The following is a 24,647-nucleotide window of genomic DNA, read 5'->3' as shown; positions in this document are numbered from 1 at the left end:
AGAAAAGAACCTTCATGATATTAATATGTACTGGAAGGTAGGCTGCAATTGAGTAAGAGGAAACTATCAAAATCAGAAGTGTCACCTTCAATATTCATCCGCAATTATTTACAAGCACGAGACCTCCAAGCCAAAAAAACAAAAACAAAAAAATAGGAATACAAGTGGAGCTTTGAGCCAATTAAAGGCGAGCTAATACAAGAAAATAGGAATACATCATGTGGGCGCTAACACCTTTGCCGAACAATTTCAGAGAACCAACACAAAAGACCTAAGAGCTCCTCAAGAAAAATTAACATAACAAACAATCTACAGTTTTTAATAACTTGACCATGAAAGCTTAGTATAATCTAGTTGCCCCAACTTCATACCAAATGGGAAAACCTAACGAGTATCAAATATGATAGTTGCTGGGGAGAGAAAATCAAGAAGAATGTACAGATGAATTTTCATAATTTGGTCACCATACGGAAGTTGTTAGGTCAGTCAAGCTCATCATCAACAGGATCTTTGCGCTGCAATGATTAATAAAAAAGATCAGTCATACGAATGCCATAAACAGAACACTTATGATGCAAAGTAAGAATCAATATGGTCTAGTTTCAATGAACGCTCTATCTATATGAAGTAGATAAACCATCTATTCAGAAAGAGCAACAAGGCTACTGCCTTAACATATACAAGGGAACGTCTCATCAAAGCATATCAGAATAAATGGTTGCTCGGGGAACACTGCTCTGACAAGGTCACCAAAGAAAAACCAACTACCACTACATTGCGATCAAGAATTTAGACATCTAAAAAGCATAGAACTGAGAAAGCCTTCTTTAGGAGATTAGGTCAAGAGTCAGAGAACTGAGAAAGCCAACAACATCAACATACCCAGTGTGATCCCATGAGTGGGGTTTGGGTTGGGTAGGATGTACACAGACCTCACCCCTACCTTTGTGGGGTAGAGAGGTTGTTTCCGATAAACCCTTGGCTCAATAAGAGAGCTGAGAGACCCCTTATCACTAAATCATTTGTCTGTCCCCTTCTTTTCACAATGTTTCACAAGGGACGGAGCTAAAGGAGTTTGACTTGCATATTGCTCCATCCATCCCTTAAAATATTACCTAATTTGACTTGTGCAGTACTGCAGTGAAGTAATACATTTAAATAGCTTAATATGTTAAATTTGATAGAGAATGTTTAGCATATTGTTAAATTTGATAGAGAAACGTTTAGCATATTAGTTTGAAATGTGAAATTAAGGGGTAACGGTTGGTAAGTTGTTAGCAGAAGTTAGAAATAGTTTAATAACATTACTCTTTATTAGTTTAAAAATTGTCAGAGTATGAAAGACTTCCCATGTAGAAGTCAAGTTTTTTGAATCAGAAACGGAAGTAGGTTAGTTTTACTGTGATGGAAGTAACTAATTGATATTCTCGTTAATAGAATAACAAGGTAGCTGCAGAAAAGTCAGCTTGAAAGAAGATATACATCACGGCATTGTTAAAATCTAGATAGCTAATTGAATCTGAATACTTGAAATTTGTGACGAAGTTGCAGAGTTATCGCCTCATGAATGTTAAAAGAAGTTCAGCATATTAAACACTTGAGCAAAGTTACAATTTACGGCCACATATACTATTGTAGCTTTCAGCATACAAGACTAGGCTAGAGGGATTTTTTGGTGATGCTAAAGAGCTACCTAGAGGAATTTATTGGGTTCAAGCAAATGACTATATGCTGACGTAGTAGCTTACCTTTCTCTTGCTGACATAAGGTTGTAACTGCACCATACTCTCAGACTGACTTTCAACCTTGGCAGATTTGTGATTCTCCAGCTGAAATGCTTTTCTAGATTCCTTCCTAGTACCTGATTGCCAAATTCTGCCAAAATTGGGGAGCCAATTCACATCAAAAGTGTTAGCCACACGCTCCCCTTTACTCTCCAACTCCAGCTCAACTTTTCTTCTCTCTGCCCAAGCAGCACCAACCCGATTTGGGTTTAGTTTCGACTTCTTCTGATTGGAAAGGGGAAGAAGGTCACTCCGTCCAGGATTTGATGTAAAATCTAGCTGACTTTGTTCAGTCGCATTGAACCACGGGGGAGGTGCTCCAGAATGAACATTACCAAGGGAACTTTCTTGAAATGTTAAAGATATCTGTGTAATGTTTGGTGGACCTGAAGAAGAAGAAGAAATTTCCATTCTTCAACTGTAAGAATAGGTGAAGACAAACGAACAAGAGAGAAGAAACAACACAATAACCAACCCACAAACATATTAGACGTCCATAAACATGATCTTACAACTCAGAAACACTACTGCACATATAGTCCAAACTAAAGTGCATACAATGAAAAATTATGTAGAAAGTCGAGAGATCAATACCCAGAGAACTTTTCTTCCCTTTCATCATTCTTCCATCCGGGGTTACCTGGCACATCAACCAGAGCGAGATTTACACAACGAGGAAAAACTTCAAAAAAAAGAAAAAAAAAATTGAAAACCATTTTTTTTTTTTTTTTTTTTATAAGGAGACATCCATATTGGGTAGAACCAAGAAAGCACACTATAAGCTTTAAGACCACGAAGGGAGCAGAGACAAAATAGAAAATACAATCACCAGTGATAGTATCAAGGAAATCGATCCAACACGTTGAAGAAGACAAACTATCAAACTTTGTGATAGAAAAATCAATTGAAAATTATAATTTCGGCACCTCTTAATTGGCATAGTTTGTATATACCATATATTTGAAATAAATTCATAATTTCCTAATGGATACAATTAAACCCTAATCAACCAAATCCATTTCGTCCAAGCAGAACCTGAAGTATCAGCCTATAAGAAAACGAAAGAGACTAAAAAGATTCTCTTAGAAGCTTCCGGTATAGGTGGGCAACCACATGATGTAATCAAAATTTTGGATCTAATAGCTCCTAATCAAAATCACTATTTGGATAATGTGCAAAAGATCATTTTCAGCGACCAACTATCAACTTAGAGAAACAAATTAGAAGTTAATAAATTAACAAGCAATCAGATGATTATAGCCACCTTGCTAGATGATTACCACAACTCTGCCAAATATTTATGAACTCTTTAATGTATAGGCCACCATTTGATAAAAAGAAGACAATCAACATTTTAATAGGTAAGAAGAACAAAAGCACAAGCACTATATGTGTCCCGTTGATAATCAGATGTAAGCAAGAAAGTTCATCACTATCTGTATGAAGACCTTCCAGAAAAATTCTAAGGATAACAGACTTCTATTGATGGAAACCCATTTCTATAACTAGAAGTGTCATGGTTCTCAATGTTCAGCCTTCAAATAAGAAGGTTAAAAGGCTGAAGTGGGCCAAAAACACAAAGATCTTGGCACACTTATATGCAGAAGTGCAAAGACAGAATAACGGAGAAAAGGAGGCTATCATACTTAGACATCTTATAGTTTTTTGTAATTGTCTTTCCTCCTGGATAAGAGAAAGCATGCAATGTTATACCAATTTTCATCCGTAAGCACTGCTTTATATACATCAAGTATTTTGGTTAACCAATATATTGCTTACTTGCATATATCTGTAGACCGTAGTCATATCAAAATTCTGATATCTATTCTTTCGACCTTACATGTTTATAAACATCTCTGCAATTTACCAATCCTATGACCAACTTTTCCCACAACTAAAGGCTATTATCACTTTTTCATAAATTCAGTCAGTAATCTCACACCAAATAAGAAAGATTCTAAACTTGTAAGTGCTCAAAAAGTCAAAGCAAAGCAAATAAAGAAAATGAGCCATCAATTAATGCTTTAATAATTAGTGATGCTTGTAAGCACTCAAATAATAATTAATTAGCCTAGCTACGGAAGGAAAGATGGAAAATTGTCCCTGCTTGTATTTGGTGGACAGCGTGGAAGGAAAGGAATCAAAGATGCTTTGAAAACAAATGTAGCTCCGTCCAGAACTTGAAGCTGAAGTGCTTAGTTTTGTTTTATTTTTGGTGTGAACATGAATTTATGGAAGGTCATGAACCGTTTGTAGATGTAATAGGAACCTTGTGAACCAAAGGAATAGGAGACTGATCTATAGCATTTTGTAATTAGTCTGGACTGCATTAACTTGGTGCAGTTTATTTTCTGGATATATATAACAGTTGTTAACTTTCTCAAAAAAAAAAAAAAAAAAAATTAATAATAATAATAATAATTAGTGATACCACCTGTTCAGGAAAATGATGAAGAACACAAAAGGACTAATAATGATATATGTAAGAGAAAAATGATAAAGCATCAAGTATGATGGTCAGAGTTCAGCAAAGAAGGACATAGGAAAAGTTAACTAGCGCATGATAGGATGTCTTACTGGTAGTGCACAATGATCTTAGTATCCAAGCTTACAACAAAAAGATAAATAACATGAAAAGTGAGTGGCAGATATGCCTGTTAAATAGACTTACAGAACCGCCATTAAGACATTGGTGAGAAGTTGTTGTGGCATGAAACCCCAAGCACTTTTGGGCATCTGTGCAACAAGAGAATATCACTTTCAGTCAGTGAGCAAAACATGCAGTCAGCGAAACATCATTGTACCATATGAAAAGAGAAAACTATGAGGCACTAACTTGACAGGCCATTGGAGGAACAAGCATCTTCACTGAGTTGACCGCCCATGCACGGACCGCGCAAATTAGGGCCATTTGTAACACTACGCATTTCGTTTTCAGATATCTGTGATCTCTCATTCGTGTAATTTTGTAAAGGTACAACACTATTTGAAACACCAACGTTAAGAGCATGAATATTATCTTTTTCAAAACAATTTAGATAGTCAGAGTTCGTTTTATTTTGGATATCATTAGATGGCCCAATTGACGTCGAACGAGATCCTCCATCAAGAGCTCCCTTCTTCAATAGATTGCACTTCTTCTCCCACTGTACATATGAATACATGACGAATGACTTTATCAAGGTTCAGAATGATAGGAAATAAATCTTTTAAGGTACGTAAAAAGTTTAAGATGATAGAGTATATATTCAACTTGACATGTGAGGATCAAATTCAGCAACTCTGCGAAATCCTAACATTCACCTCTCGGATCTAAATATACATAAATTTCATCTAGGAGACGACATCTCCGACAGAGAAAATCTATTGATAACGTTAATCACTAGGATATAATGAAAAACCAAAGGGATAATCCACACCTAGATGGGAGAAAACGACAAATACAAAACTAAAAGTGCAGTAAGAAAGCGTTTAGCATTTAAGGACAACCACCTGGTGCAATATCAGTAAAAATTCTCATATGTATAATCTAATAAGGAACCACATTTTAAATTTATTAATAGAAATAACTTTGAAGTGCTCTATTGAAATTGGTACCCGAAGGAATGTCATCTAATTCCCATAAATTTTATCAGCTCAAATTTTATACATTTCTACTCAGCGAAAAAATTCAGCTGACTACGAGTTTCAAATTAAGGTACAGTTGTTGTAGTCAATAGTAAGCTTTGGTGATAGTGATAGTGATAGCGAGAAATGAAATCACAAATTTTAACATCATATTACCAGTACCTTAGCGAAGTCAGCCTCAGTAATCCGAAGAATATCAACCTTGTCCATTCCACCACCGTACTTCCACAAAAAACCTTTCACTCTCTTCAAATGATCCGCACTAGCCAAATGCCTAATCGCATTGTCGCTATATCCAACAAAAACAAAATCTAAAAAGGAACACATAATTTAATTAATTAATCAGACAATCCGCAGATTTTAATCATTACATACCTAGCGTAGAAGCTGTCGTGTTCACGAATATCACACTCGCAAAAGAGACACCAAAGGCGATTAAGCGAAGCGTGCTCAGGACGCAAAGGGATAGGGTTTCGAAGGAAGAAACGGATATCGGAGAGCTTTGATTGGAAGCGGGAGAGAACTGCTGCGAGGGATTTCTTGTGGTTAGGGAGGAAGTTATGGCGGCGTGCTTGGTTGTGATTGAGCTTGCAAACTAGGCAGAATTCGAACTGTTTATCCTTGCTCATGCTCTTCTTCTTCTTCTTCGTCTTCGCGCTGTGCAGTTGTTGGGAGAGTTAATTGGGTTCTGGAATTTGGTTCGGATGATACCCGCCCAATTGGTAATGATCCGCAACGCCGCACTCCTTTCCCGTTTCGGTTTTCTTTTCACCCTTCGAGGCGATTCAAAGTTAGAGTCAATGGGCTTAAAATCTAACGACCCGTTTATAAGTCGAAAAAAAAATAAGTTAGGGTAGCGCGATTTATTTTCTTGGCTTATATTTGCCGTTGTTTTTAGATAGAATTCATTATTTATTTTTTAGATTTTAAGCAAAATGGATTTCAAACCAAACACTCAAAAATTTAGTAACTTATAAGTTCCAAACGGTCTTAAAATATAAGGAATTTGGCCACGAGAAATTCAACTTTTTTGAAAAAAATTTCATAACTAAAACATAAAATTTCAAATACAACTTTTTTGAAAAATAACTAAAATCTTATTTTTCACTTTTTCCATTCTATTTTGGACCGTTACTTTTGTGTTTCTGTTTTGGCGGAATAGCTCGAGAGGCTCCTGTACTTGTCCATTTTTGTCATGCCGGTGTTCATACTTATGGGTTTGTCAACTAAATCCCTCTACCCTTAAAAACTGAGCATTTTAAACTCCTTTGACCATTGACCGAGCTTATGTGGCATTAATTTAGCTGAGATGGAAAAAGTGCGTGTTTACACGCGCATAAAGAGCGTGAATTGATTTAAAAGTTACTAAAATAAATTAAAAAATGAAAAAAGGCAAAAAAACATAACCTTCTTCAAACACAAAAGGCAAAAAAACAAAATCAAAATAAAATGGAAGGCGCCACCGCCGCTGATGACGACGACGATGCCCCTACCCCTGCTTCCGCTGCCGCTAACCTCGCGCCCAATGTCGTTTCCCATCTTTGTGGGTTTTGATAAGGCTTGATTCGTTGTGGGTTTTTTCTGGGATGAGTTTTTTTGATTGATTTTACTTTGTTTATGATGGACAAATGTTGAAGAGAAGCCCTCAGTCTCGACCTTGACCTCCATTAATGATCGAAGAAGAAATGAAAATGAAAAAGAAGAAGAACAGATGGAGTGTACGAGGTTATCACAGTTGGAAACTCACTTTGGTTTGAAGGGTCTAGAATGATACAATTTGTATCTGGGCTGATTAAATGATTTAGGTTGAAGAATAAAATGACTTGGGCTCAATAAACAATTGTGGGCTTTCCACAACTCAGCCAACCCAATTGAGTAGATAAATATCTACATTGTAAATAGCATACTTCTAGAATAGATGAGGTGTCCAAATTCTAGAATATATGAGGTGTACAGATTTAGAAGGTATTAGCTGTACAAATTTAGTTAGTTTGTTATATAGGATTTTGTAATTAGTTTTTAGTCCCTCGTTAAATGCAGAATATTAGAATAGTCCTTCGTAGTTTTGTATAAATAGAGGTAATTGTCAAGCAATGAAATACACAGAAAATTTCATCAAAAGTCTTCATTTCTTATCATTAATTTTCTAATATGGTATCAGAGCAATAGCTCGATCCAAATATGTCCTTTACAATTTTCAGATATCAAATCAATATTTACATCTCAATCACCATATAACTAAGCAAAAATGCCTGAGACAATTTTTGAAGCTAGTAACACAACCAAGACAATCACCACCACTTTTGATGTTAATCACCCCGATCATTTGAATTTATCAGACTCCCCAGGGATAAATCTTATAAACACCACTTTCGATGGTAGAGGATTCCCAGGGTGGAGAAGATCAATCTTGATAGCCCCCTCTGCCAAGAAAAAGCTTGGATTCATCAATGAAGGTTGCAAGGTTCCAGATCTGAATGATTCAAACTATGAACAATGGAGCTGTGTAAATGACATGGTAATAGCATGGCTCTTGAACACACTATCACAAGACATAAAGGACAGTGTGATTTACTTTAAGACTGCTAAGGAACTTTGGGAGAGTTTGCAGCAAAGATTTGGCAAAGTGGATGGTGCCAAACTCTATCATCTGCAGAAAGACTTATCAAGTTTAGTTCAGGGAAATAACAACATAGCAGGGTATTTTACAAAGCTTAAGAAACTATGGGATGAGTTGGATTCACTCAATTTAACTTCATGTTGCAGTTGTGTGTGTTTGTGTGAAGGGAAGGAAAAGTTACTCAAATCTTTAGAAGATCAAAGACTTATTCAGTTTTTAATGGGGCTTAATGATGGATATGCTCAGGCAAGGGGAACCATACTAATGATGAACCCCTTACCAACTATGGACCATGCATATTCTCTACTGCTACAAGATGAAAATTAGAGAGAATTTTATGCTAACTCATTCACTCCACCTTCACCTGATTCTATATCTTTCATGGTCACAGGACAAGTAAAGAGAACTTACAGATCTGGTTTTCAATCCGACAAAGGGGGGAATAATTCACAAAGATCTGGAAATCCAGCACCAAGGTTTGGAAAAACTATTCAGAAATTCAAACCAAGGAGGGCCAAATACAATCCTAATGTGACCTGCAGCTACTGTGGAAAAGTAGGTCATGTGCAGGATGACTGTTTCAGACTTCATGGATTTCCTAAGGATTTTGAATTCACAAGAACAAAGAATTTTCAACCCCTAGTCAAAGGGGATGCAGTTATGACAACTGAGGAAAATGAAGGATTGGACTTAACTCATGGAATCTCAAATCAACGAAGCAGCCTCAATCAGAACATTAGCAAGGAACAATGTAATGAGATAGTGCAGAAAGTTCTTAAGGAAATCAAACTCAATCAAACAGGACCATCAGGACCAACACTCAATGCTAATGTTATAGCTGGTACAATTTTAAAGTATTCAGGATCATGTTTTTCAGTTTACAATTCTAGCACTTGGATCATTGATTTAGGTGCCTCTGAGCATTTGTGTTTCAACTCTAAATCTTTCTTATTTCTTAAACCATTACCTGCGCCTCTAAGTATCAGTTTACCTAATTCTTATAGGATCATTGTCACTCATATAGGAAGTGTTTCCATTCTATCTACTCTAACTCTGCATAATGTCCTTTTTGTTCCAGATTTTAAGTACAATTTATTATCAGTTCATAAATTGTGTAGTCAACTCAAGTGTCATCTTTTATTTACTCTTACTGGGTGTGTGTTACAGGACCCTTCAATGAGAAAGGAGCAAGTTTTTGGTGAAGTAGGAGATGGCCTTTACTTGCTCAAGCCTACTGTAGTAGAGTTAGCTCATGTTAGAGATGCTTTTTCATTTCAAAAAGGAAGAGATTCCAATGTTGTTTCTAGTCAATTAGTTTCAATTCCAAAAGGAGATTACTCCAAAAATGTTCCTAGTTCAGTTTTTATTTCCAGTCCTGATTATAGTTCCATTTCTATTAAACTTTCTGCAAATGCTACACCTAATGTAAGCCTTTGGCATGTCAGATTAGGCCATTTGCCCTCTTCAGTAATGAAGAACCTCAATTTTCTTTAATTTTCTTCTTGTTCTAATTGTGTTTGCCATGTTTGTCTTAAGGCTAGACAAAGTAAATTGCCTTTTCCTACAAGTTCTATTAAAACTCAGAGAATTTTTTAGTTAATCCACATTCATACATGAGGTCCATTCAAGGTGGCTACTTATAATGGACATTTCTATTTTTTGACTATAGTGGATGATCATAGCAGGGGAACATGGACTTTTCTTTTAAAAACAAAGAGTAATGCTTTTCCAGTATTTAAAGATTTCTTATCTATGGTTGAAAGACAATTTGAGGTGAAAGTAAAAGGAATCAGGTCAAACAATGCATTAGAGCTTGGTAGGGGTTCTCAAGAGGCTTCATATCTCAATTCAACTGGAATAATACATGAAAGATCCTGTGTTGCAACCTCTCAACAGAATGGCATTGTTGAGAGGAAACATAAATATCTACTAGAGGTTGCTAGGGGTCTTCTTTTTCAGTCCAAAGTACCCACCAAGTATTGGGGTAAATGCATATTAACTGCAATTTATTTAATAAATAGATTACCCTCTAGAGTTTTGAAAGGGAAATCTCCATATGAAGTTCTTTTTAGCAGACCACCTTCTTATGAAAATCTCAGGTCATTTGGATGCTTATGTTTTGTGTCTACACTATCACACTCTAAAGATAAGTTTCAACCAAGAGCAAGAGAGTGTGTTTTTCTTGGGTATTCACAGTCTCAAAAAGGGTACAAAGTTTTAGATTTGGAAAGCAAGAAAGTTTTTGTTTCTAGAGATATCAAATTTCGTCAAGATCAATTCCCTTTTAATAATCAATCTAATGACACTTCTACTTCTAATCTTTTTCCTTCCACTATTTTCTCTGAGTCCTCTTCACTTTCTACTTCACCCCCATCTTTTCCTATATCTTCTGATCATAGTACTCCTTCATCACCTACCACTGATATTTCCCATCTTTCACCTCCATCTTCTAGTTCCCCTGTTCCACATTCTCCTATTTTATCTAATCCTAACCTTTCCAGTCCTGAAACACCTTCTCCACCTTCCTTACCCATCAGACAATTTACCAGACTGAAACATCAACCTGCTTACTTGCATGACTTCATTTGTAACAACATTTTTTTAACTGATGTCACAAATTCTTATTTTGTTCAACCTACTATTTTTTCTTTTGGGGCTTTGTCTATTCCTAATCAACAACTTCTTCAGTCCTTTTCTATTGTATCTGAACCTAGAAGTTTTAGTGAAGCTGCTCAACATCAAGGTTGGTTAAAAGCTATGGATGTTGAGATTGAGGCTCTCCAACTCAACCACACTTGGGATGTGGTTCCTTTGCCCCCAGGAAAGAAAGCCCTTCCTTGCAAGTAGGTTTACAAAGTAAAACACAAATCAGATGGTTCTATTGAAAGGTTGAAAGCTAGGTTGGTGGTGAGGGGGGATGTACAAGAAAAAGGGGTTGATTATAATGAAACATTTTCTCCAGTGGTGAAAATGACTACTATCAGGTGTTTGCTTACTGTTGCAGTTAAAAAGGGTTGGAAAGTGTCTCAGCTTGATGTAAACAATGCCTTCTTGCATGGTGAATTGCAAGAAGAGGTATTTATGAAATTTCCAGCTGGTATTGATGCCCCCGCACCTAAGCATGTTTGTCTTTTAAGAAAATCTCTTTATGGCCTTAAACAAGCTTCTAGACAATGGTATTCTAGGCTTACTGGTGCATTAAGTTTCAAAGGCTATGTTAGTTCTTTGAATGATTATTCTCTATTTTTCAAGACAAATGGTGATCTTATTTCCATTCTAGCAGTCTACTTGGATGATATATTACTTACAGGTAATAATTCTTCCGAGATTGTTAGTATAACCAATTTTCTCAACACTGAATTCAAGGTAAAAAATCTGGGTGATATCAACTATTTTTTGGGTATGGAAATCATTAGAGAGGAAGCAGGATTCATAATTAGCCAAAGACAATTCACTAAGGACCTTTTGAAGGAATTTGATTCTAGTGGTTCTAGCATTTCCTCCCCTCTTGATCCATATACCAAATTACAAGCAGATGATGGTCTTATACTATCCAATCCAACTACCTATTGACATTTAATTGGGAAATTAAATTACTTAACTCATACCAGACCGGATCTCTCGTATATTGTTCTTTGCCTTAGTCAATATATGCAAAGACCGACTCTTTCGCATTTCTCAGCTGCTCAACGGGTTCTGCGTTATCTCCGGTCAGATCCAGGTCAAGGGATTCTTGTTTCATCTACTCCATCTTTCGATCTTTTGCTTTTTGCGATGCAGATTGGGCATCCTGCAAAGATAGTCGCAGATCAGTAAGTGGTTATTTCATCACTTTAGGAGGAGCTCCTATTTCATGGAAATCGAAAAATGCAAGTTTCAATTTCACTTTCTTCTGCAGAAGCAGAATACATATCGATGAGACGAATTACAGCGGAGATTACCTGGTTGGTTCGATTACTTGATGATCTTTCAGCTTCTCCACCTCTTCCTGTTTCGGTTCACTCAAATATCCAAGCTGTTATCCACATCGCCCGTAACCCGATCTTTCATGAACGAACCAAGCATGTAGATCTGGACTGTCACTTCGTGAGACAACAATTTCTTTCAAGTCTCATTTCCTTGAATTTTGTTCCCTCACATCATCAACTAGCCGACTTGTTCACAAAACCCCTTTCTGGGGCTTCTCACCAAGAAATTATGAGCAAGTTGGGTGTTTTAACCCTTCCCCCCACTTGAGGGGAGATGTTGAAGAGAAGCCCTCAGTCTCGACCTTGACCTCCATTAATGATCGAAGAAGAAATGAAAATGAAGAAGAAGAAGAATAAGAAGAACAGATAGAGTGTACGAGGTTATCACAGTTGGAAACTCACTTTGGTCTGAAGGGTCTAGAATGATACAATTTGTATGTGGGCTGATTAAATGATTTAGGTTGAAGAATAAAATGACTTGGGCTCAATAAACAATTGTGGGCTTTCCACAACTCAGCTGACCCAATTGAGTAGATAAATAGCTACATTGTAAATAACATACTTCTAGAATAGATGAGGTGTCCAAATTCTAGAATATATGAGGTGTCTGATTTGTTATATAGATATGTGGTATTAAAAATTTAGTTAGTTTGTTATATAGGATTTTGTAATTAGTTTTTAGTCCCTAGTTAAATGCAGAATATTAGAATAGTCCTTCGTAGTTTTGTATAAATAGAGGTAATTGTCAAGCAATGAAATACACAGAAAATTTCATCAAAAGTCTTCATTTCTTATCATTAATTTTCTAATAACAAATCAGATTTTTTGCTCCATGAATCCATCTATTCACCTGCATTTTGAAATTTTTGTATTGATAACACTTGATTCGTTATGGGTATTTTCTGGGTTGAGCATTTTTAATTTATTTTTGTGTGTTTATGGTGGAAAATCAGATTTTGCTTTTCCTGTAAATATGGTGGAAAAATCAGATTTTTTCCCTCTAAGAATCCTTTATCAAATCCTTTCCATTTTCCATAGCTTCTTCTTCTTCGTCACCCTGTTCAACCCCAGAAGAATCAGAACCCAAATAATTAGGAAGGAAAATAAAAAAGCTTACTAACAAATTTTATGCATAAGTTTTTCAGTAATTGAATACCGCATACGACTGCAATATTGAAATATCGAATACAATTTGATTAAAGAGAACCCACTTTTAAAATATAATATACGTTTTAAAGCTTTATACTCCGTCTATCCACTAAACATTGGAAAAGATTCTTACCAAACAAACATTTCTCATCCATTATTTTAAGACAAATGAATATAGGTGACAAAAACCCATTTATTTAAAGTAAAATAAATGGGGAAAACTTTAAAAGAAAGAAAACGATGAAATGTACATTTGTGTATATCAAAAGTAAACATCAAGAGATCAAATACTTTCACAGTTCTTCCATGATAACGAAAAAAAAAGAAAGTAAGAAACATAAAGAAATACATGTGCAAAAATATCTTTGCTATCAAAAAGAACTGAAGAAAGCAATTAGAGCCCGTTTGAATTGGCTTATAAGTTGCTTGAAAACGAACATAAAAACGTTTTCGATTTTTTTGAGTGTTTGGTACAACACATAAGTCATTTTGTCTTAAAATAAGCGAAAAAAATAATTGGGCCGTTTGGGCAATTATCTAAAAACGATCAAAAGTTGTTTTCATTTATAAATTTGATTTTTTTAAGCCCATCCAAACAGGCTCTTAGTCAATGGAGAAAAAAACCTAAAATGTTAACCTACTCTATATAGCTTTTGTTACTTTAATAATTCTTTTATAACTTCACTCCATACAATTAGAAGGATATATTATCCCAAATTCATTGGTTTAGTGCTACAAATATTATTTGATATCACCATTAGAAGAAAAGCAAGCTGTTGAACTCAATATTGATTGAGAAACCAGTATATGGAAGAACTTCATAAGCCTGAAGAGGACTCGGGAAACTAAAAAAGAAGAGAGGGAAAAAGAGTTTCTAGATTTTGAATAAGTCTTGGTCGATCATCTTCTGAATATCACCATAGGAGTGCCAAAATATGGTGAGGGAATAAATCTAGTCAGAGACCATTGGCAGCAAATATGTGTTTTCCAACCAGACTGCTAAATTTTATATGGATATATAGAAGAATTGATTCTCCATATGAATCTATATATATAATAAAGTCAGGCATAAACAAGGGATGTGGCACCTCTCTATGGTCACCATTTCTATTTATCTTTTTTCTGATTTTTTTGCACTTTTCTCCTTATTTGATGTCCAAAAAATCTGAAAAATAAAAAATTAATTACAATACTCATTAACTCAATTATTGCATCCCAATGTGCTTTACTGTTACATTTATCATATCAAAACGTTTCTTTCACATTAGATTGTAAAAGCTCCATAATAACCTGTAATTAATGGGTGCTCTAAATACCTTGTAATGGATGGCACTATTCCTACAGTATGTAACGTCTAATAAAAAATATGTACCATAAATGTGTCCCATCTTCCCTCATACATGATATAACCCACCATACTATAAATGGAGGCCAAGAATGTATCAATTTTCCCGCAGCATTTTGGGAACAATTATAAAACTTATTTTATTTTTGGGTTTTTGCCTGATATGATAACTTCAGAGATGCAGGTACATAAGTCATAACGACGCAGTGAACATGTCTGTTCATGATTTTGTTATAGTGAAGCGAGAATAGGTAAATCTTAACTTGACAGGATATGTGATCAAATCTTAATAGTAGTTTTGTTTGGAGGTTTTAAATTGCACTTGTGAATTTGATTGTAGATATTTGTTTCACTTTCATTTCCGCTTATGCCAATCATTTACGTATAACTCCAATTGCAGACTATTTGATTTGTTCATGCGATCCAGAAGAGACTCATCTATAAGGAATGAAAGTTTGAAGCTGAATAGATCTATAAAACATCTAATCAACTCAAGGTCTCAAGCTCTTAATTGTAAATTGTTAATGTCTGCAGAGTGAGACACATTTACTATAAACATAACAGAGTGAGACACATTTACTATAGACTAAAATGTTTAGATAGAGGCCAGTATCTACTTGAGAGTATTCAGATATATAGCTCATTCGAGAAATAAGTGTTAAGTATTTTGATTAACATTAATGCTCCATTTTGCGCGTGTGAATTTGAGACATGATGTTGGTACTGAATATTCTATAGTTACTTTTGTAATTGACCTATGAAAGGACTATTATTTAGATCATTGAGTCGTTGACCATGAAAATTACGGTGTAGTCCAACTCCCAGTGCTAATACAGCGCGCACAGATTGATCTCTACAAATTCAAGATCCGGGACTCAGTCACCAAAATCTAAACAAATGCAAAGTTAGCATGTTTAAAACTGACCAAGCATATGACTGATCCAGAGAAATGCTTCCCATAGACTTAACTCATTTTTCCGTTTTAATTAGATCACGAGAATATGTTATCTAAGTGTTCTTCTTAATATTTTCATGTATTTGACATTGTTTTTTTATTCAAATATGTACTTTTAGTCAACTAACGATGACAATTTATGCAAAAAAAAAAAAAAGTATGGGTTCTTATTTTGTCGAGAATATGGAATTGAGAAAGGAACATGATTGGTTTTACTAACCGCAAAAATATGTATTGGTCTATTTTCTTACACAAATCTGAAAAATATATCTGTATTTGATTTCAATAGTTATTTTCCAAATTCGTTAGGTACTTCTTTTTAACGGTTGAATACTACTAATATGTAATTAATTAGAAAGGCATTAACTCAAGCAAGCTAGAAAAGTTGAATGGGTGAAGAAAGGTTACATTTTGATCAAAATAAATGTGAGTTACTTTTTTATCAAAATAAATGTGAGTGACTCTATGTAAATTATTGAATCAGAATGTTCATCAACTTCCCTTTTGGTTAATATTGTGTTCATGTTAATGAAATGATCTTTAACCAATTACTAAAACAATTTTACTACATTAGAATTTGCCGTTGAAGTTTAGTCGTTATAGATTATGCAAAAATCAAGTACTATTAGAAGATTAAAATCATTAAAGTTAGAGGAAAAGATCCAAGTGTTAAAATAGCTTTTAATATTCTAATATTTTAAAATATTTTTATATATTTAATGAGGACTTTTATGACTGCGCGAAAGGCGAATAAGTTTACTAGTTGTTCCATATCTTTATTTGTGGTATATATTGGTATGCGACTGCAGGAGACTTTAAGGCTTTTCCTTCTTCAATAAGGAGTACGAAAGGTTGGAGATTTTAGGCATTCTTCTTTCTCCATACGTAATATGAAATGCCTGGACAGGCATTCATAGAATTTTTTCTTTCATTAAGTAAGCATTTTATGTCTTTACGCCTAATTTAACCACTGCCATAAAACATTAATTCATTGTAATGTCATGAATGTATTTAACTTTTGTCATTAAAGACATTGTAACCTCTTGAATATCCTAATTTTTTAGCCTGAAAAATGAACTAAAATGTCAAAAATTTGAGAAAAAAGATAAATAGGAATGGTGGCCATAAAGAGGTGCCACATCATCTTATCTATGCCTAGCTTTATGTTATATATAGATATAAATATAGATATAAATATAGATTTTGTTTTAGAGATAAGAGTGAGGTATTTAGGGCCCGTTTGGACTTTGGACTTAGATTTTTTTTTTTTTAAAAAAGAATCTATTTAGTTATATATTGTATCAGTTTTTCGCTCCATCTTTTATTTATTTTTTTAAATTTTTTTACAACATATCAGTTTTTCAAGTACAATATTGTTTCAATATTTTCTTCTCACAATACTTCAGTATTTTGTAAGTAAAATAAATGTCCAAACACAATTTCAACTTTTAAATTTCCTTTTTTCAACTTTAATTTAATTTTTTTTTTTCTTTCAAATATCACTAGATGTATATCCAAACGTGCGACTACTTGATAATACGACTTGGCACCTCATGTCAGTGAATAAAAGGAGAAAGAGAACTATCGATTGCCATTTGAAGTCCATAGCCAAGAAAGAAAATATAAGGATAGAGAGATAAAGGGGCATGGCCACCTTTAAATTAGGTAAAAGGGTTCAAATGAATTCCTTCGCGGGAATACATGTTATCTTATAAGGCAACACCTATACTATAAGCATTCTTTAAAGTGCAGACACGAGCAGAAATCTAACATGTCACAGACTCACGGACATATTACCTTCTACTCTTAAAAGATAAAATCAAATTTAAGATAAAGACCAGAACCAAAACACAATGAAACAAAAATAAAATAAAAATAAAGCTCTAAATCCAAACGCCAGTGTAAAGTTGAAAACAATGAGTTACGGCACTAAAAGATATTTGGTCAAACAAGCAAAAAAGTTACACATATATTCAATTTTGGGATTACTATAAAAGTTATATTCATAGTGTATCTATTTATTTTGGAACAACTTCAACAGTGTCTGAAATTCTATATGATTAAAGTTCAAGCGCATATGATTGAGGTTTTGTCATTTTTACTTGAACTTCAAGCATGTAGACTAAAGGTCAACTATTTTTGTCTGAACTTCAGCTATATGTGGCTGAGTTTAATTATTTTTTCTTTCTTTCTGAACTTCAAACATTTTTACCTGAAGTTCATGAACATATGGTTGAGATCCAGGCATTTTCATGCACATATGGTTGAAGTGCAAACATTTTTGTCTGGATTTCAAGCAAAAATATCTAAAACTACATATGGTTGAAGCGCAAACATTTTTGTCTAGATTTCAGGCAAAAATATCTAAAACTTCAATCATATAAAATTTCAAGCATTTTATCTAAAATTCAACTGAACAAAACCTAACTTTAGATATTGCATGTCTAATCTTATTTTACGCCTAAGGGTACGACATTCAATAGCTTTCACTACCCAACAGCGGAGACACACCCACATGGAAAAGATTTTCAAGACCCATTCTTCATAGCCCAAAACAAACTAACTTGAACTAAGCCCAAACAGAAGAATCAAAATCAGCCACCCAAAAAGGACAAAGAATCAGAGCTACAAACTCACTCTTTGGAATCAATGAAAGAACGTTCCCCCAAAAAAATAAGTGATGGATAAGATATTATCTTTAGATATTACTAAAATATAAGTAGATTGCTCTTTCCCTATTATAGGTGTATAATTGGTTGGTTCAATATCTTCCACAAATAGCAATCAACAAATCAATGTAGACTTTGGTGTCACTATTTATGAAAGAGATAGAGATATGGTTTCAATTAATGGGCCCAGCCCAAGAATGGAATACAGCCTGACATCGACACGTGTCATGTCTAAGCTTCCCTTCTCAGCCACAAGATCTTTCTTCCAACTCTACAACCTTCTCGAGGTTTCGATTCCAAATATTTTTTATTTATTAAATAATAAAAAAATAAAAAATCTATCCAATGCTATCCTACGTGGCATACCCCACTACCCCACCACCCCACCAATATCTTCTAACCCTTCAATTCTCTGTTCTTCTGTTTTTATATTTTCCCTTCATTCATTTCATTTTTTCCTCCTTATTTACACTACTGTGTATATTTCTCCATTTTTTTTCACTTCTCAAAAGTTTTAATTTTCTTTCTTTTTTTGCTACAAGAGAAGTGAAGCCAAAATACCCACTTTTTTTTTCCTTTTTCTTTGACTGGTCTAACTTTTATTTTCAAGATTTTGCAGCAATGGTAGCAGAACAACTGGTATGTTCTTTCTTAATATTTAATTTTATTCTTTATTTTCATTATTCATTTTTGGAATATGGGTATTTCTTAGTTTGATGTTCTTTTACTATATCTGGTAGTAGACTTTGTTTGTTAAATATATAAAGCAACTGAAGTTTTAATAATTTCCTGTTTAGTTGTTAGATTTAAATGTGCATCTGATAAGGTCCATCCTTGAGCACTTATTTACTGTTGCTTTAGCTGATACTTATTAGTATATGTCTAGAACTGTAAATTTAATTAAGTTAAATGGTAGTTAGAAGTTGTCTATTTGCTGATTCCATTAGTATGTCAAAAGGTCAATTATCTAGCTAGGCAAATTTGTAGTAAGGACAATTATGCTACAAAGCTGCTTAATTATAGGAGGCTAGGTAATTTAAATCTTACAGTAAAACCAAAGTAAACTTCATTTACTCAGAAAGAGTACACAATTATGTCATTATCACATTTTTCCTGTGAGGTGAGGATATATGTTCTTGGGTTTTGATCTGGCTGTAAATGGTCTTTGTTATGGTGTCGAACATGTAATTTAGCTAAAACTGAAACAATTTGTTTGATGATAGGTAATCTGTCAATATACACTTTTACATCTTTGTGTGCCAGTAGATAACCATGACAAGATACTATACATGATGCTAGGGGCGGGTTCATCTGAACCTTGTATTTTTGACGCGAAACATAGATTTATGTATAAAAATCCAATAAAATTGCAATAAATACTAGATCTGAACCCATAATTCTTTTAAAACCAAATAAGTTCAATACTAAGAATTTTACAGGTTGAACCCATAAGTATTAAATCTTGGATCTGCCTTTGTATGATGCACTATAACCTAGCTGTTTGGAATTGAGGCATTGACAGCATACAGATTAGCGGAACGACACAAATATGCGTGGATTAGAATAACATGAACTCAAGTAACTAATCTAACTTTAATCTTTGTTATAACTAATGGTCATTCAAACTCAAAGAACATAGTGGTAAGATCAAATAAAGAAACTTGCTGCTGGAAAGTACCGATTAAGGAAGAGGGACAATAACTTTGGTATCATAATTGTTATTTTTGTTGTTGGCAGTAAAAATCACTACATGTTGGCTTTTCTTGAACGAATTTGATGATCAAGTTGTTAAATAAGAATATAATAAGTCGATTCCAAAAAAAATATGCAACAACCTACAAATTAAATCAAGATAAAGAAGTAGGAGGAAGAAGAGATTAACCCATACAAAAAATCTGACTTTAAAGATTCAAAAAGAAGAACATGAGATCAATCCCTATGCTTAGAAGCATTAAACTTATGCGAAGCTTCTCAAAACTATACTTCTCATAAACTAATAAACAACGATTATAGGGTTCTAATCTATACCACAAGCGCAGCTAGGATTTTGAGTTTATGGGTGCTAAATTCTAAGAAAAAGAAAGTTATTGAGTTCTTCACAAATTATTTATACAGAATTTATAACACAAATACAGAGTCTGCGCTAAAGCCACTGGTTTTGCCGAACCCGTAATCAGAATTCTAGCTCCGCCTTTGATTTATAGTCCCCTTGGGAAGTAGGGTTGGGCATAAATACCGAAAACCGAAAAACCGAACTGGACCGAATTAATTCGGTTCTTCGGTTCGGTTACGGTTTTTTATTTTCTAAAAGTTCGGTTCGGCTTTCGGTTATGGAATCCCGGTTCTTCGGTTTAACCGAACTTTTATTACATGAGTATGAAAAAAAATTATGATACTCAGATCTTAGGCCCAAATTTTTTTATCCAACCCAAGCCTATCCCTAATTATATCCAACTACGTATTAGACTCCATCAAATCTTAGTCCTAGTTCCGTTTGTACTTCCTCACTCAGACCTCTGTTCCTGTAGCCACCATTTAGCACTATTCCTTCCTAGAACAATGGCAGGGGTGAGGAAAGGAACTCTCACCTTTGTTATTTCTTAATGCTCCTTGTTTTCATTACATGGAACCATTATAACATAGTAAAGTACTGCAGGCTTACTCCATATGCATTTCATGCACTGTTGGATATTACTTTATGCTGATTGACTCCTCTGCTTGTCTATCTGGTTTCTTGACTACGACTTCAATTGACACCTTGTTTCTAGAGTAAATTATTTTGTGCAGTGCTTGCTTTAGTTATTTTATTATCCTTGAAAGATTCACTATCTCCTACAGTCCTACTGTGCCACAAATACGCCAAAACATCAAATAAGGAAAGGATAACTGAAAAATAGCCTATTTTTAATTTAAAAAGTAGCACATTTTACAAACAGGAAAATAGTCCATTAATCAGGCCCTACCAAAAAAAAAAAACGAATTAGAAAAACCAAAAAACCGAGCCAAACTAATTCGGTTTGGTGTTCAGTACAAACTTTCAAGAAACCGAAAACCGAAGAACCAAATGCCCACCCCTATTGGAAGTGTGTCAAAAACCCGCATGTCTTTAAATAACTGAAAATCTCGCCAGATTTTAGGCCATGGCTAGTGGGAAAATCCTCAAGACCAAGGCTGCAAGCTTGAGGGCACAAATTCAATTTTGAGTCTTCAATCCTGCAGTGTCTGCCTTGTAGGCGCATGGCTTCAATCTCATTTCTTCCAACTTGGCTCCATATCCTCTTCCAATGACGTCAAGCACATGGAAGTAAATCCATGAGGCCTTTCCAACCCTCTTAGCTCCTATTTCACGCGCTCTTGCGTTTGAGCGCTCCCGGGGATGCTAGCAGTAGTAGTAGTTGTTCTTTTTTCGCTTTACCTGGTTTTAAAAACGATACTATTAACTATATTTGGGAAAAAAAGGTAGATCAATGGCTGTCCAAATTCGTATGGCTGATAGAAATGGGGGTGAAAATATGGAATGTTAGCACCATAGAGCAGTGGATGTTGGTTGGAATCATAGGCAACATTTTATGAGAGCGATTTGAGCTAGAAGTCTGTCTGCTGGTAAGGGAGGAAGCCTGTTTCCTTTGCTTTCTTTGTGGCATTTTGTTTCTTTTTAATTGAGCTTAGTTGGAGGTTTCAATTCTTATGAAGTATACTTTCTTCGAAATTCGACAGAATCAAGTTAAGGGGTCTTGGCAAGGTGCCTCATCCATGATTAGCTCAAAGTTGGAAACTGTGGCTACTCAGGGAAAGGCCCCGACCTGTCTTGCCTATGAAAATATGCTGAAGGTCAACATCCCTCCCATGAATGCATTCCAAGTTACTTTCCTTCAGTTTATTTGAGATTGACAGATAGCATGTAGCTCTTGGTGCTTAATTGGATCACTTTATCACATGTGCAACAGGTCAGGAAGCCGTATACCATTACAAAACAGAGAGAGAAATGGACAGAGGAAGAACACCAGAGATTTCTTGAAGCCTTGAAGCTGTATGGCCGTGCTTGGCGCCAAATAGAAGGTGAGTGGTATAAGGTTGTTCGTTGCTGATAAAAGGTCTATTCTTTTTCTGATCCTTCTCTTTTTTCCCCATTTATGTGGTTCAATCTAGGTAGAAGTTTCTAACATGTCTTTTTAATCATGCAGAATATGTTGGAAGCAAGACTGCAATTCAGATTCGTAGTCATGCCCAGAAATTTTTTGCCAAGGTTGGTGCCTTATATTATGACTATAAGAATTTTGCTTGATTCAACAATGGCTACAAGCATTGAGGTTTTAATCTCCATTTTAGGTTGCTCGAGATTCAGGTAATGATGGTGATGAATCCGTAAATGCGATTGATATACCTCCTCCTCGGCCAAAGAAGAAACCTCTGCATCCATACCCTCGCAAGATGGTTGATTCCCCTGTAGCTAACGAGGCAGTTTCAGGTCAGCCTGAAAGGTCTCCTTCCCCAAATGCATCAGGAATGGACAGTGGTTCTCCAGATTCAGTTTTTTCAGCAATCGGTTCAGGTGTTTCTGAATATCCATTTGCTGAGCAGCAAAGCTCTTGCTTTTCACCAGCCTCTTGTACTACGGATGCACACACTGCAAATATAATCTCTGCAGAGAATGATAATGAAAGTATGACCTCAAACTCCAACACGGTGGAGGAAATAAAACCAGTAGCTGCTAGTACCAGCCCGATTACCAAGTCTGTCATGGTAATTCCTCTTAAAGTTGTTGATAAATCTATCTGCTTTGCAATGCTATTTTGTTCTGTACAATTACCTCAAATGCGTATGTGCCTTGCAGGAATGTGATATAGTTCACAGGGAAACTTCGTGTAATGGTGAAAAGCTAGCTGTTGAAGCACCTTTGGCAAGTATCAAGCTGTTTGGACAGACGGTTTCTGTACCAGATGCCAATAACCTTGCTCTACGAGCTACAGATAATTGCAACTCGATGCCATCTAAAACCACAGAAAAGGAAATCGAGATCAACAATGAAAATGTGCTTCATGGCTTCCAAGCTAACCATGCAAATTCACCGTTTATTCTTGCCATGGCTCCAAGCAATATGATTCTACCAGCTTCTTGGTTGTCACAAAACAATCCTGAGAGTACTGCTGCCTTCCCTACTACAATTTCTTGGTGGTCCTGGTACCAAGATCTTGTATATCGATCTATCTCATCGAGCGGCCAAACCACCACTGCTCCTTGTCAAGGACCGAAAGATGAAGAACCTCAAAGAGAGGGATCGTCGACCGGTTCAAGCACTGGCTTAGCTAGTGAAGTTGATGACGGAAACAGGAGTTCTGAAACTGTTGAGTCCAAATGTACGACCAAGAGCAGTAAGGGATTTTTACCATACAAAAGATGTTTAGCAGAGAGGGATAGCAAGTCATCAGGGGCTGTTCTAGAAGAGAGAGAATCACGAAGGGTCCGTGTGTGTTCATAGCACTTCTTATTACAGTTTCCTCTCTTAGCAAATCGTCATGATCAGCCAGAAGTTCTGTTCTGCACAGCATTTCTGTTTGGCTGTTAAGGAGTTTTAGGTTTGCAGATAATCTAGTTCGGGAGGTCTGACGTTTACAACCGGCATTTTCAAAAACTTTTTACCATTTTCTTTTCTTTTCTCTTCCTACCATATTTTTTCAGTTGGACATGAAACTGTGCACAACTGAGTTTGTAGCCAAAAGATGCACAGCTGCGATTTTCCCTTTCAACTCGCATAGCAGTTCTGTATTTTACTCGTGTAACTCTTTGCAGTGTTTTAATGAAGCCACTTTGATGTTATTTAATGCAACCAAAAAATTGTTTTTTCCTTGTGCACAATGGTTTGTCGGTGCTATTGTTTTTCTCTACACTTGAAGTTCTCTAGTCAGCCGAGAAGTCACTGTTATTCCATTCTGGAAAGCCTTTCATGCATCATAAGATAAATAATCACTAAAGAAACGTATTTTGAGGAAGGTGGGGATGCATAGAGCATAATAGGAGCTACGACCATCATGTGGATCAGAGAGTGTGGCAAGAGACCTGTGCAGGATATCCTAATGAAATGACATGAGCAAATATCCATAAGTATCATGTTCGCTACTCATTATAATGAAACATCAGTGGAACCATAGCGTACTAGCTTCTCTCGTGGGAGGAAGATTGATAAAGGAATGGCCAACAAGTGAAATATCAGGATTCAAAGCATGTGATCTATGATTGAGATGTATTGCGAATGAAATGACATGAGCAAATTATTCATAAATATCACGTTCACTACACAGTATAATGAGCAAAGTATAACCACAAAAGCACACCAGCTTAATTATCTGGTGAAAGGACAAGAAAATAGTGTACTTAAGCAAAATATCAGGATTTATATATCTTATGCCGTGAATGAAATGACATGCGTAAATTAATCATAACTATCACATTCACTATACAGTATAATGAGCAACAATAGAACTATAAGGGGTCGTTTGGTTTGTAGACAAGTTATGATGAGATTAGTTATA

At 35.3% G+C, this 24,647-nt stretch overlaps 2 protein-coding genes across 4 annotated transcripts; one reads left to right on the top strand and one right to left on the bottom strand.

Moving 5' to 3' along the window:
• Positions 1 to 64: 64 nt before the first annotated feature.
• Positions 65 to 6,155, bottom strand: LOC132043680 (TITAN-like protein). 2 transcript variants are annotated; one of them, XM_059434144.1, is made up of 7 exons: positions 5,787 to 6,155; positions 5,574 to 5,700; positions 4,621 to 4,930; positions 4,456 to 4,520; positions 2,343 to 2,424; positions 1,749 to 2,170; positions 65 to 515 (listed from the first exon to the last, which is right to left on the bottom strand). In XM_059434144.1, the coding sequence occupies exons 1-7, from the start codon at positions 6,038 to 6,040 to the stop codon at positions 483 to 485; spliced, it is 1,293 nt and encodes a 430-aa protein (XP_059290127.1). In that variant the 5' UTR covers positions 6,041 to 6,155; the 3' UTR covers positions 65 to 482. The 2 variants fall into 2 exon arrangements, with proteins under 2 accessions (XP_059290127.1, XP_059290128.1); XM_059434145.1 differs by having other exon boundaries at positions 2,379 to 2,424; positions 5,787 to 6,152.
• A 12,422-nt stretch (positions 6,156 to 18,577) lies between these two features.
• LOC132043679 (protein REVEILLE 1-like) lies at positions 18,578 to 23,934 on the top strand. 2 transcript variants are annotated; one of them, XM_059434142.1, is made up of 6 exons: positions 18,578 to 18,756; positions 21,835 to 21,948; positions 22,065 to 22,176; positions 22,302 to 22,363; positions 22,447 to 22,860; positions 22,952 to 23,934. In XM_059434142.1, exons 1-6 carry the CDS (start codon positions 18,739 to 18,741, stop codon positions 23,594 to 23,596), a joined length of 1,365 nt encoding a protein of 454 aa, XP_059290125.1. In that variant the 5' UTR covers positions 18,578 to 18,738; the 3' UTR covers positions 23,597 to 23,934. The 2 variants fall into 2 exon arrangements, with proteins under 2 accessions (XP_059290125.1, XP_059290126.1); XM_059434143.1 differs by lacking the exon at positions 21,835 to 21,948.
• The last annotated feature ends 713 nt before the right edge of the window (positions 23,935 to 24,647 follow it).

This window comes from Lycium ferocissimum, unplaced genomic scaffold, assembly GCF_029784015.1.
Source record: "Lycium ferocissimum isolate CSIRO_LF1 unplaced genomic scaffold, AGI_CSIRO_Lferr_CH_V1 ctg2710, whole genome shotgun sequence".
Lineage (NCBI taxonomy): Eukaryota > Viridiplantae > Streptophyta > Magnoliopsida > Solanales > Solanaceae > Lycium > Lycium ferocissimum.
The sequence above is the reverse complement of the archived record's forward strand: the minus strand, read 5'-3'. Positions and strand labels throughout refer to the sequence as shown.

What these genes read in the sequence shown, in the direction of transcription:
- LOC132043680 (XM_059434144.1), bottom strand. Translation starts at nt 6,040, where the DNA reads ATGAGCAAGGATAAACAGTTCGAATTCTGCCTAGTTTGCAAGCTCAAT. An exon ending in TTCCTCCAATGGCCTGTCAA is followed by an intron (nt 4,521 to 4,620) that starts GTTAGTGCCTCA and finishes CTTGTTGCACAG; the next exon opens with ATGCCCAAAAGTGCTTGGGG. An exon ending in AATGTCTTAATGGCGGTTCT is followed by an intron (nt 2,425 to 4,455) that starts GTAAGTCTATTT and finishes TTGATGTGCCAG; the next exon opens with GTAACCCCGGATGGAAGAAT.
- LOC132043679 (XM_059434142.1), top strand. An exon ending in TGCTTGGCGCCAAATAGAAG is followed by an intron (nt 22,177 to 22,301) that starts GTGAGTGGTATA and finishes TTAATCATGCAG; the next exon opens with AATATGTTGGAAGCAAGACT. An exon ending in CGATTACCAAGTCTGTCATG is followed by an intron (nt 22,861 to 22,951) that starts GTAATTCCTCTT and finishes TGTGCCTTGCAG; the next exon opens with GAATGTGATATAGTTCACAG.